General features: G+C 45.7%; 1 protein-coding gene and 1 long non-coding RNA gene across 4 annotated transcripts; one reads left to right on the top strand and one right to left on the bottom strand.

Annotated features, from left to right (window-relative positions):
* The first annotated feature begins 808 nt into the window (after positions 1–808).
* On the top strand, positions 809–5,714 carry cdk20 (cyclin-dependent kinase 20). Of its 3 annotated transcripts, XM_047340128.1 has the most exons (10): positions 809–950; positions 1,302–1,529; positions 1,941–2,054; positions 2,148–2,336; positions 2,454–2,575; positions 2,884–2,946; positions 3,038–3,161; positions 3,273–3,428; positions 3,925–4,129; positions 5,584–5,714. In XM_047340128.1, the coding sequence occupies exons 2-9, from the start codon at positions 1,455–1,457 to the stop codon at positions 4,114–4,116; spliced, it is 1,035 nt and encodes a 344-aa protein (XP_047196084.1). In that variant the 5' UTR covers positions 809–950; positions 1,302–1,454; the 3' UTR covers positions 4,117–4,129; positions 5,584–5,714. The 3 variants fall into 3 exon arrangements, with proteins under 3 accessions (XP_047196084.1, XP_035013948.1, XP_047196085.1); XM_035158057.2 differs by lacking the exon at positions 5,584–5,714 and having other exon boundaries at positions 3,925–4,249; XM_047340129.1 differs by lacking the exons at positions 809–950; positions 5,584–5,714 and having other exon boundaries at positions 1,406–1,529; positions 1,945–2,054; positions 3,925–4,249.
* A 3,601-nt stretch (positions 5,715–9,315) lies between these two features.
* Positions 9,316–11,927, bottom strand: LOC118111552. The gene is made up of 2 exons (XR_004697100.2): positions 9,869–11,927; positions 9,316–9,757 (listed from the first exon to the last, which is right to left on the bottom strand). It is a non-coding gene; the product is annotated as an uncharacterized LOC118111552 (long non-coding RNA).
* Between the last annotated feature and the right edge of the window lie 545 nt (positions 11,928–12,472).

Here is a 12,472-nt window from a genome sequence, read left to right as displayed (position 1 = left end):
ATGAGTCTGCTCTATAGGTGACTGTTCTACATGAGTCTGTTCTATAGGTGAGTCTGCTCTACAGGTGACTGTTCTACATGAGTATGTTCTATAGGTTAATGTTCCATAGGGGAGTTGCTTCTATATGAGTCTGTTCTATAGGCGAGTCTGTTCTATATGAGTCTATTCTATAGGTGAGTCTGTTCTATAGATGACTGTTCTATAGGGGACTGTTCCACATGAGACTGTTCTATATGAGTTGTTCTATATGAGTCTGTTCTAAAGGTGACTGTTCTACATGAGTCTGTTCTAAAGGTGACTGTTCTACATGAGTCTGTTCTATAGGTGACTGTTCTACATGAGTCTGTTCTACATGAGTCTGGTCTATAAGTGACTGTTCTACATGAGTCTGTTCTACATGAGTCTGTTCTACACGAGTCTGTTCTACATGAGTCTGTTCTACATGAGTCTGTTCTATAGGTGACTGTTCTACACGAGTCTGTTCTACATGAGTCTGTTCTATAGGTGACTGTTCTACATGAGTCTGTTCTACATGAGTCTGTACTATAGGTGACTGTTCTACATGAGTCTGTTTCTACATGAGTCTGTTCTACATGAGTCTGTTCTACATGAGTCTGTTCTATAGGTGACTGTTCTACATGAGTCTGTTCTACATGAGTCTGTTCTACATGAGTCTGTTCTATAGGTGACTGTTCTACATGAGTCTGTTCTACATGAGTCTGTTCTATATAGGTGACTGTTCTACATGAGTCTGTTCTACATGAGTCTGTTCTACATGATCTGCATGGTCTGTTCTACATGAGTCTGTTCTATCTGCTCCGGATCTGTAGCTGGTGCTGTCATGACGTCACTGTAAACAAACATGGCGGACTGCTAGCTGCTCTGTACCTAACGTTAGCTACTTTGACATAAAACGTCTTTTAAATAAATCGTCCTGCGCGGGAGCGAGTGTGAGTTCTGCTAAAGTTTTATTTCCAATGTTTACTTCCTGTTTTCTCCACGTTGCGCTGCTTGAGTTTAAAGTTTTATCTTCGTTAGCGTTAGCCTCGCCAGTCGGTTACCAAGGTAACGCGAGCTGGCTCCGTCATGTTTTCTTCTTTAAAGCTGATTTGTGTTTGACTGGTTTGTTCCGGGTCGTTGTTGTTTGAGCCGATTCGAAGCTCAGCTCGGTTCCATTTGAACTGTTTGAATTAAAGTTCAGTAAATATTTGTGTCACGAGTCTGGAAGAGAAGAATGAATAAATGAACATATTTGTGAACAGAGTTCATGTTGATCTGTTTTTCTGTTTCTGCTCCAACAGGAAACTCCAGCAGAGACTCACACAGACACACAAACACACACTGTGGGAACACACCATGTCGTCATCAGGTCTGAGAATCACTGAAGTTCCTCCGGTGACTCCAGCAGAATCTCACTGAAGGTGACCAGTCCCTGGGTCAGTGGAGCAGAGGCCATGGAGCAGTACATCCTCCTGGGTCGGGTCGGAGAAGGAGCCCACGGCATCGTGTTCAAGGCCAAACACGTCGAGGTAACTGGGCTCGACAGGACAACTCTCCTGGGAGGGGATGGTTTGAATGAGAAAGTCGTCAGCAGGTTAGAAGATAGAAAACAGACAAACCTTTATTTAAAATCAAGCAGTTTAGACACACGACCACAGACGTCAGACGCTGTGATTCAGGTGTAAAGAAGTCAGTGTGTGAAACAGACCTGAGATCAGCTGTGAAGAAGAGGACGAGACAAAGTCAGTTGCTCTGGATATTTTGTTCTGCCAGCCCCGAATAAAAACTCTGGAAACGTCAGAGTGAGTTCATGTGAGAATACAGAAGGAAAATGTCCAGAAACTTGTGTGTGTGTGTGTGTGTGTGTGTGTGTGCGTGTGTGTGTGTGTGTGTGTGTGTGTGTGTGTGTGTGTGTGTGTGTGTGTGTGTGTGTGTGTCAGACAGGAGAGACAGTGGCTCTGAAGAAAGTGGCTCTGAGGAGGCTGGAGGACGGGATCCCTAACCAGGCTCTGAGGGAGATCAAGGCTCTGCAGGAGATTGAGGACAACCAGCATGTGAGTACCAGAGGAGGGTCAGGTCAGAGGTCAGGTCAGAGGTCAGAGGTTAACTGTACAGTCACTCTTCGTCCTCCTCCTCCTCTTCATCAGGTGGTGAAGCTGAAGGACGTCTTCCCTCACGGTACCGGCTTCGTCCTGGTGTTTGACTTCATGCTCTCTGACCTGTCTGAGGTCATCAGGAACTCCCTGAGACCTCTGACCCCGGCGCAGGTCAAAGGTTACATGATGATGCTGCTGAAGGGCGTCGCCTTCCTGCATCACAACAACATCATGCACCGGGTGAGAACTGTGCTCTGCAGCTGTGTCTCAGACATGTAGCCCTTCAGAATAAAAGCCCTGATTGTGTGTCTGTGTGTGTGTGTGTGTGTGTGCGCGTGTGTGTGTGTGTGTGTGTAGGACCTGAAGCCAGCGAACCTCCTCATCAGCTCCTCAGGTCACCTGAAGATCGCAGACTTCGGTCTCGCCCGACTCTTCAGTGAGGAAGGAGAAAGACTGTACAGCCACCAGGTGGCCACCAGGTAGCGCTCACAAACTTCAAGTGAGGGATGATGGGAGTTGTAGTCTTCATTGCAGTCAGCTTCTTCTGGTTATGATCCGTTCAGTGTTGATGGTTCAGGAGGTTTTTATCTGGAGCTGAATTCTCCTCAGAGGTCTTCTCCTCCTCCTCCTCCTCCTCCTCCTCCTCCTGATTCAATACAAAAACGTGTGTAAAAACACTGAATAAAGCTGTGTGTGTGTGTGTGTGTGTGTGTGTGTGTGTGTGTGTGTGTGTGTGTGTGTGTGTGTGTGTGTGTGTGTGTGTGTGTGTGTGTGTGTGTGTGTTCAGGTGGTACAGAGCTCCTGAGCTGCTGTACGGAGCCAGAAAGTACGACGAGGGAGTCGATCTTTGGTGAGAAAACTATGTTGAGTTCTCATTGTGAAGGCAAACAGCTGAGAAAGTCGGGGCCCAGTTGTGTGAATGTGTGTAACGTGTGTTTCAGGGCGGTCGGTTGTATTTTCGGGGAGCTGCTGAACTCGTCTCCTCTGTTTCCTGGAGAGAACGACATCGAACAGCTGTGCTGCGTCCTCAGAGTGCTGGGCACGCCAACGCAGGACAGCTGGCCCGTAAGACAGCACCTGCCCCTTTGCCTTTGTTTTTAATTTTAGATACAGTGTTAGTGAGCGATCAGACAGAATCACGCAGCGTAAACCTTCCTGCTCTTTGTGTCTCTGCAGGAAATCGTTGAGTTACCAGATTATAATAAAATCACCTTCAAGGAGAATCCAGCCATCCCATTGGAGGAGATTGTCCCTGACACGTCCCCTCAGGCCATCGACCTGCTCTACAAGTTCCTGGTGTATCCGTCCAAACAGCGCTGCTCGGCCCGACAGGTAGGACACAGAGCGTGAGCCTTCAGGTGTGTGGGGAGACCTAGAGGGTGGAGTTCCTCAGGGTTCTACCAGAGGTCCCCTTTACCTTCTGTTTCTGTGAATTGACCCCTAGTGGTCTGATTGAACTGTTGAACTGCATCATGGGAAATGTAGGATCTTTACTGGAAACCAAAAGTCAGGATCTCTCCACCTCTTTTTCTCCGTCTCTTTTCTTTAAACATCTCTTGTATGAAGACTAGAGTGACTGATATTTCAGAAATAAATAAAACAGATGGTTGATTATCAAACTAATATCAAAGTAGATCAAATAATCGACTAATCAACTCAGCTCAGGTTGCAGCCGTACTTGTAGTTACTCAGTGTAGAACAACAACAAACATTAAAACATTTGTCCACTAGAGGGCAGATTAGGGCTCCAGCCCCCCTGTGAACTTCCCCTCACTTTGCTTCTTTCTTGATTAATTGTTGTATTGATCCAGTCTCATCCTCTCTGCAGGCTCTCCTCCATCCATACTTCTTCTCCTCCCCTCTTCCTGCTCACCACTCCGAGCTGCCCATCCCTCAGAGGGGGGGCCGACCCCCCCGCCAGCGCCTACAGGCCCCGCCTACCGACTTCTCAGTGGACTTGCCCCTGCAGAACAGCGTGGTAGACCCCGCATTGCTGCAGGGACATGCCACCTGCCTCTGAACTAACAAACATGGTCGGTTGATCATATTTTATTCGCCTGATGATTTTATTTATTTGTTGCCAGTTTCACAGATGTCGTCTTTATTTTCATCTGTTCAGATTCACAACTGTAAATAAAGTTTGCTAATCAATAGATGTAACGTCGGAGGTTTCTTCCTGTTTGTCAGTTATGTGTCTAGAATATTGTCTCCGCCTCAATGTGTGAAGAACCGTGTGACGTGTGTGAATCCTTAAAACTGAATGAACGTAGACTCAGGGTCTAGAAAGTGAAGCTAATGTGGAGGGGACTCAAATCTGTCTTCTGTGTACTGACCAGCAGGGGGCGACTCCTCTGGTAGTTTCTATAGAAGTCTATAGAAAGTGACTCTACTTCTCACTTTATAACGTCAGTAAACATTCAGGAGTTTCTGTCTCAGTCTCTAGTTTCAAGTCTTCTTCAAACAGCTGATGTTCATTTAGTGAATTATGATCATTTAGAGTCAAACAGACCATAAAGCACCGGATGTGTTGGGGGGGGGGTACCACAGTGTGATTGACAGCTGGTACCGTCCAATGAGTGCATGTGGCAGGTGGCGGTGGGCGTGTTCTCGAGCTGTCAGTCAGGCTCCACCCCCTGCTCCTCCGAATATGGAGACAAGAATTTAAACACATTTAAAAACAACATTTTGGGCACAAGTAGTTCATCTGCTACACAACACGGGACGTGTGAAGAGGGACGGAGACAAGCAGACACACACACACACACACACACACACACACACACACACACACCTGAGATGCAGATCATGATGCAATGCAGTGTTTTAACTTCATTGTTGCAGAAGAAGCTCATTTTAACAATCCCCTGATAATACTGCTAATCGTTATAACTTTGGTCATTATAATGAGGCTTCATGTAAAAACAGTATAATAGAATCAACTTAATCAGTTCACATCGTTCCACTTTTTAAATTCTGAGGAGGAACCAGAGTCTGTCTCCTCCCACACTTCCTCCCTCTCCCCCTCCTCCTCCTCCTCCTCCTCCTTCTCCTCCTCCTCCTTCTCCTCCTCTTCTTCCTCCTCCTACTCCTCCTCATTCTCAGACCAACAGTGACTGTGACTCTGAGCAGCTCCTCATCCTCTATCACCATCATCACCACCATCATCATCATCATCATCAGGTTTGTAAAATGTTTGTCTGACTTTTGTTTTAAACTTCCTAAAGAGATTTAAAAAGAGGTTTTTATTTTATGAATGAAGTAGAGATAGTGTACAAAGTTCTGACTGAATCAGATTGTTCACATCTAATCTATTAACGGATTATAGAGTGACTGTATAAAGATGATCAGTGACTGTATATAAAGATGATCAGTGACTGTATATAAAGATGATCAGTGACTGTATATAAAGATGATCAGTGACTGTATATAAAGATAATCAGTGACTGTATATAAAATACTTTCAAATAATCAGTTTTTTTCATTGCAGGTTAGCCCCGCCCCTTCATACGTCCTCCTCCTATCACTAATCATGACCCACAATGCCAGTCCCTGTGTCTGGTTGGACGATTCAGGCTGTCAATCACTGAGCTCCGCTTATATCCCACCCCCATTTTTCCCGTCCTCATATGGTCACTCTCCTCTGACCACGCCCCCCACCTACCTCTCCTCAACACCTGGATGGAGCAGTTACTCCTCCCCCTCTGCTGATTGGGTGTCACCTGTCAGTCTGTCATGGCCGCAGCCAGGTGAGAGATCCACCTGAGCGCCACCTGTCTGTTGTTTGGGAGAATGACTCACGTGTGTGTGTGTGTGTGTGTGTTTAGAACAGCGTGAGTGTGTGAGCTGTGAGACCAACAGTGCCCCCCTGTGGAGAAGAGACGCCACTGGTCGTCACCTATGTAACACCTGCAGCAGCCAACAGGAAGTCAGCAACAGACCCCTGCTGAGCCCAAAGAGAAGAAGTGTACTACACACACACACACACACACACACACACACACACACACACACACGCTAAGCTAACAGTTTTCAGAGATGTGATTGTGATGTTTGAATAAATGAGTTTTTGTGTTTTCAGTCGGTGACTCAGCGAAGAGAAAGTCAGTGTGTGAACTGTGACACAGAAACTACGACACTGTGGAGGAGAAACTCTGCAGGACAACCAGTGTGTAACGCCTGTGGACTGTACTACAAACTGCACCAGGTACTACAAACTGTACCACAAACTACACACTGTACTACAAACTGCACCAGGTACTACAAACTGCACCACAAACTACACACTGTACTACAAACTGCACCAGGTAGTACACACTGTACTACAAACTGCACCAGGTAGTACACACTGTACTAAAAACTACACCAGGTACTAAACACTGTACCACAAACTACAGCAGGTACTACACACTGTACTACGAATGCACTACAGAGTACATCAGGTCCTACAGACTGTAGTACAGAGTACACACAGTACTTCAGACTGACTCCTCCTGTGTGTTTCAGGTCAACAGGCCTCTGACGATGAAGAAAGACAGAATCCAAACCAGGAACCGCAAAGTGACCAATAAGAACAAGAGGAGAGGCGGCCAATCAGAGCCTGAGTTGTCCAGGCTGGTCCCTCCCCCTGCGGAGGCCTTGTGTCAATCATCCTTCTCAAGGCTGCTGAACCTGAGCTAATGTTTTAATGAAGTTTTCTTTATCTCAGAGAAGATTACAACACAAACATCCTGACAATAGAACAGAATCTTACTTCATTTCAAGTCTCTTTATATTTTACGGGTTTAAATAAAATGTTTCTCATGAAAAACTTGTATCTTGTGCTTCTTTAAAACTGGACAGACGTTTTGGGACATGTTTAACTCTTTAAAGAAATAAAAATGGACGACATCACAGCTTCCAAAAGTGAAGCCAAAGCATCTTGAATGCCTCCTGGTTGCTGGCTGCAGTAGAGGTCATAAACCCTGCCTCCTCCATGTAAGCAGATGGGACATGGACCAAACTGAAGTGTCATCTGTCTGTCCTGGGAGACGGCTCCCTCACATGTGGCTTTGAGGTTTCTGTGTTGTTTTCCTCTGTTGCTGAGGTGAAGAACAGAGGATGTGGCCCCTTGTTAAGATCTATGACACAAACTGTGGTTATATGGGCTGAACAAATTACATGTGATTGATTGATTTGACTGATGGAGTGAATTTAAATGTGGTTTCATAAGGTAACTGTCGGGCCTTTAGAGGTATAAACTCTACTGAGGGACTTTCTGACAGTGACAGAGCAGCGTCAACAGCCTCAGTCTGGAATCACCATGAAAACACCCCCCCACCTCAGGGCCCTGCAGGCGCCTGCTGGAGGCCGATGTTGTGCAATGCAGGAGGTCTTTGGTTTTCCGGACCCAGAGAAAAAAGACAAGAAAGGAAAAGGGAGATGAACAGGAGACGGTTAGTGGCCAGAGACTGTATACCTCGCTCTACCACCCTCTCTCTCTCTCTGTCTGCCATGTATGAGATTAACAACCACAACAAACACATGTACTGAACTGTACACGCGAGGGCATCCGCTCTGTCGTTAGAGCTGACCACACACACACACACACACACACACACACACACACAGAGTAAACGGTTGGTTCGTGCAAAAACTTTCAACTGACACCTCAGCTTGAACTCACTCTGGTCCACACCACAAACAGCGACGCACGAAGATGGATCTGAGGCAACGGGCCCCTGGACACAGACGTCTAAACGGCCCTCAACGCGTCCACTTATGAACGAGGACAAGCCCGAGATGGAAAAAGACGCTTGTCCCTCTGTGATAGTTTTACAAAAAATATTAACAGTCCCCTGACCTCTCGGGCCCCTGACCTCTCGGGCCCCTGACCTCTCGGGCCCCTGACCTCTCGGGCCTGTGGACACACTCAGTGCTCTGGTTCATCTGTTCTCAGAGTCTGAGCAGCTGTAATGGTAAAGTTTGTCCTGAGGGGTCTACAGGGTCTCATCATCATCATCATCATCATTATCATCTTCATCATCTTCATCATCACCACAGTTACCATGGTGACATCTCCAGCTCTGGTTCACACCTTCAGTCACATGATCAGACCTGTTGTGTTTACATGAATAACAAGAAACATCCTGAACATGAACCAGGTGAGTGTGTAAAAATACACACACGAGCTTTTACAGATCGCAGGTGAAGACGACCCCTGCTGACTGATTGTTGTCATTACAGTCTGATGTGTGTATCGACTCAGTGATAAAAACCAAACACATGAACTTGTTTGTTCCTGCAGCTCCTCTTCGTTTCAATAAAGTTATTTTATTTTCTGTTAAAAGTCATTTAGGTTATTTTATTCTCTGTAAAGTTATTATATGTAATGTTATTACGGATTGTCATTACAAATAATCTATACTTTGAATAAGTTGATTGATCTGAATGATTGGACAGACCTGTTGTTTCAGTTCTGACAGACGTAAATTAAATCTGTTTTTTCCTCTCGTCTTTCTGTTCATGTGTTTTAGATCTTTTTAGATTGGATTCATAATTAGCACTGATCGAAAAGTCACCTAGAAACATTTATATATAATAAATAATATAATAATAATCAGTGCAGCTGGAGGCAGAAAACCCAGTGAGCTTAATTAAAAGTTTCTGTCTTATAATTGTCAAAATTATACAAAATTATTTTCCTCTGATTTACTCTGATTACATCGTTTCATGACACACGAGCTCAGAGACAGACAGGTGAGGACAGACAAGTGAGGACAGACAGGTGAAGACAGACAGGTGAGGACAGACAGGTGAGGACAGACAGGTGAAGACAGACAGGTGAGGACAGACAGGTGAGGACAGACAGGTGAAGACAGAGAGGTTAGGACAGACAGGTGAGGACAGACAGGTGAAGACAGACAGGTGAGGACAGACAGATGAGGACAGACAGGTGAGAAGACAGATGAGGACAGACAGGTTAGGACAGACAGGTGAAGACAGGGAGGTGAGGACAGACAGGTTAGGACAGACAGGTGAGGACAGACGGGTGAGGACAGACAGGTTAGGACAGACAGGTGAGGACAGACGGGTGATCACAGACAGGTGAAGGCAGACAGGTGAGGACGGACAGGGGAAGACAGACAGGTAGGGACAGACAGACACAGGGACACCAGCAGCAGAGGAAGAAGACATTTGTCTGTGTGTATGTGTGTGTGTGATGAATAAAAAGACGCATTGATCAAAGATAATTATTTAGAAAATGAACATTTTACATAACAACACAACCAGAGTCTGTCACATGACTCCAGTTACCATGGGAACAGGTTCATGCATCCGTGTTAATGAAGCGTCACAGTGAACAGGAAGTGAACAACTTTGTATTCAAAGTGAAAATTTAAACATGAAACTTCTCAGTTTGACATCGATCATTAAACGTTTAAATATGAGAATGAGACGTTAATGAGACAAATTAAATCTGATCAAACAAGATTTTGTGTTTTTATCTCTTCGTGAATCAGAATAAAAATCATGTTCATCGTGTTTTTCTGAATCAAATGTTTCTATAAATCCGTCTCATTCAGAATCGCCCCGTCGATAAGGATCCTTCAGATGTGTCAGGTCACGTCCTGCTCAGGACAACATATCCCAGGGTTCACTGGGCTTCAGGGACATAATCACGACTGCAAGTGGCGAGAACAAAAAGTCAGAGGTTCACACAAAAAGTATCAAGCTTCAACTCAACAGCTGACGGGTCACATGTTAAAGAAACAAGGGGCTGTTCTCGTTCTCACTGTGTTGCTAGGCGACAGCGGTAAGGGCGGGACAAGCTGGTGACACCAATCACGCCCCCCGCAGACCAGACTGTGTCATTACAGATTCAGTCTACGAAGAAGACGACACAACTTATGAATGATACAGGATAAAACCTTCAGAATAAAAGTCTGCTGAATGAAGAGGAGAACAATGTGTGTTTTAAATCTGAAAACAGAAACAGAGAAGAAACTGATCAATGATGTTTTTTCGTCCGAAACACAAATCGTTGGAAACAGAATTTTTCTTCAGATTAAAGACGAGAATCAGCTCCGGACAAATCTGATGAACAGAGAAAAGACGCGTCAACAGGATGTGACGGTTACTTCATGTGTCTCTCATACAAAACACTAAAACTAATCATCGATTTTTATTTATTGATTATTACTGATTCATCTGCTGAAGATGAACAGATTCATCAGCTGCAGCACAAAGAGATTTAAAAACTGAAGATTTAGTCTCTAACGTGAATCAGTTGAGAAAATGAGGAATAAATATAATGATGAGAATAATCTTGAGCTGAAGCAGAGACGGGGACGCGTCCACAAGACATGACGAAGACGAATCGTCTCAGATATAAAACCAGTGAGGACACGGGGGATGGGGGGGGTCGGGTGACACTTTATATGATGAAGGCCAAAAAACCAAAATGAGGCACTTGTTATGATCCAGAGCTGCAGGTCGTCGGCCATGTTGGCGATGTCGTCCTCCTCCACCGTGGCTGTTGCTAGAGAAACAGGTCACCCATCCTGATGACCGTGTTGCCATGGCGATGTTATGTTTATTAAAAGCCAACAGGACCGCAGCTGGACCTGACATCTGTGTGTGTGTGTGTATGTGTGTATGGCTCTGTTACATCATTACAATAAAGGTTTCTTCTATTTTACAAGCAAGCAGGCAAATCAGAGCAACTCTGTTCTATTTCATCTCTAATAATAATAATAATAATATTGAGTCTTTACATGTTGAACTTTATAAAAATAAAAAAATCATTCCAGTGATTTTCACATGCTCAGATCAGAATCAGCTGTTTGGTCTCCAAGACAACGAGACCCACAGGTTCAGGTGTTTGCATACGATTTAAAAGTTAGACTGACGAAGATGAAGTCGACGATGAAGATGATGATGAAGATGAGTGCACCAGGAGCCTGTTTCAGCTCAGTCTGTCTCTTTTGGCATCTCACTGATCCTCATGAGAACCAGGACGGTGATAAACATTAAACACCACAGAAGATGACTGTGATTGGTCGGCTGTGTGCAGGTGAGAGAATGGGCGGAGTCTAAGCTTCTTCGCCTCTTGGGGCGTGGTCAGTCTTGAGAGGTGGGGACGTGGCAGGTGATGATGTTGGGATCTTTGAGGTGATTGGTCGATGATAAAACCAGCGCAGCTGCGTTTCCTTAGGTCAGAGCGGCGAGCAGCAGCTGGTCTGTGATGTCATCACGTCAGTTTCTGTAACTTTCAAACGTCTCCAGATTATCACCAACGTCAAATATTTGTCTCTTACGTGTTTTTACCTGAAGCGTCTCAACTAAAAAAGTCAAAATCTATCAAACTTCTTCGAATAAATTTTGAGTTTTTAGATTAATCCGATTTGTTCTTATTTGAACGTCTCTTCACTTCATCAGAGACTCGGTATTTTTGTCCCCGTCAGGATCCCGTAGAAACGATGACTCTGTTACCGTGGCGATCTACCTCAGTTACCATGGTGATGTACCGGCTTCATGATGCCAAAAGGTCTGAGTGAATCCCAAAGAGAGCTGATAACAGGTCTCAGGACGCCCTGAGGGATGATGGGTAAAGTAAAACTGGCGGCTCTGTATGCAGCCGTCATGTCACTGGCCAATCGGACGCCTCAAAACCCACCGAGCCAATGGGAAAAAAAGTCCTGGTCTCATCTTCCAATCAGATTTAGAGTTGTCTGTTATCATCCAATAGGACGCAGGAAGAGGTGGGGTTTCTCTCAGCATGCCAATCAAAGAAAGCCCTTATAAGTAGCCAATAAAAAAAAGAGAAGAAAAGAGCTCGTCTTCCCTGCTGGCCAATCAGAGAGACAGCCCGTCCACTAGTTCCCGCCTCCTGAGCCGACTGCCAGTCAGAACCTGTGTCAGTTTTTTGGGGCTGGGCTTCAGCCAGGGGCCCGGGGCGTCCCCCTGTTGCCACGACAACTCGTCTCTCGTCCAAAAAGAATGCTCCCTCCATCCCGCCGTGGCGATGCTGGCTGCTGATTGGCTGACCTCTGAGAAGCTGCCTGCTGATTCGCTGTCAGAATGACGCTGGAACTCGTTGTCGTCAATCGGCATGAGAAAGGAAAACGACGCTCGTTGAGCTGCACCTGAGCTCCCAGAATGCCTTGCATGGCGGGTGATGCTGTCATCTTTCTCCTCCCTGACCTCCTGCTCCTCCTCTCTCTCCCTCCTCTTCCTCTCCCTCGCTCCTTCTCCAGACCTCGTCACCTCCACCCCCTCCTCTGGCAGCCACGAGGTCAAGGATTGAGCTCTGTCCCTGGGTAAACTCTGGCTCCTCCTCCCCTGCTCCCTCTGGTCGTCTCGCTTCTTCTGCCTGACAGTCTGACTTCTTCTCCTTC

This window comes from Hippoglossus stenolepis, chromosome 6 (assembly GCF_022539355.2).
Source record: "Hippoglossus stenolepis isolate QCI-W04-F060 chromosome 6, HSTE1.2, whole genome shotgun sequence".
NCBI lineage: Eukaryota > Metazoa > Chordata > Actinopteri > Pleuronectiformes > Pleuronectidae > Hippoglossus > Hippoglossus stenolepis.
The sequence above is the reverse complement of the archived record's forward strand: the minus strand, read 5'-3'. Positions and strand labels throughout refer to the sequence as shown.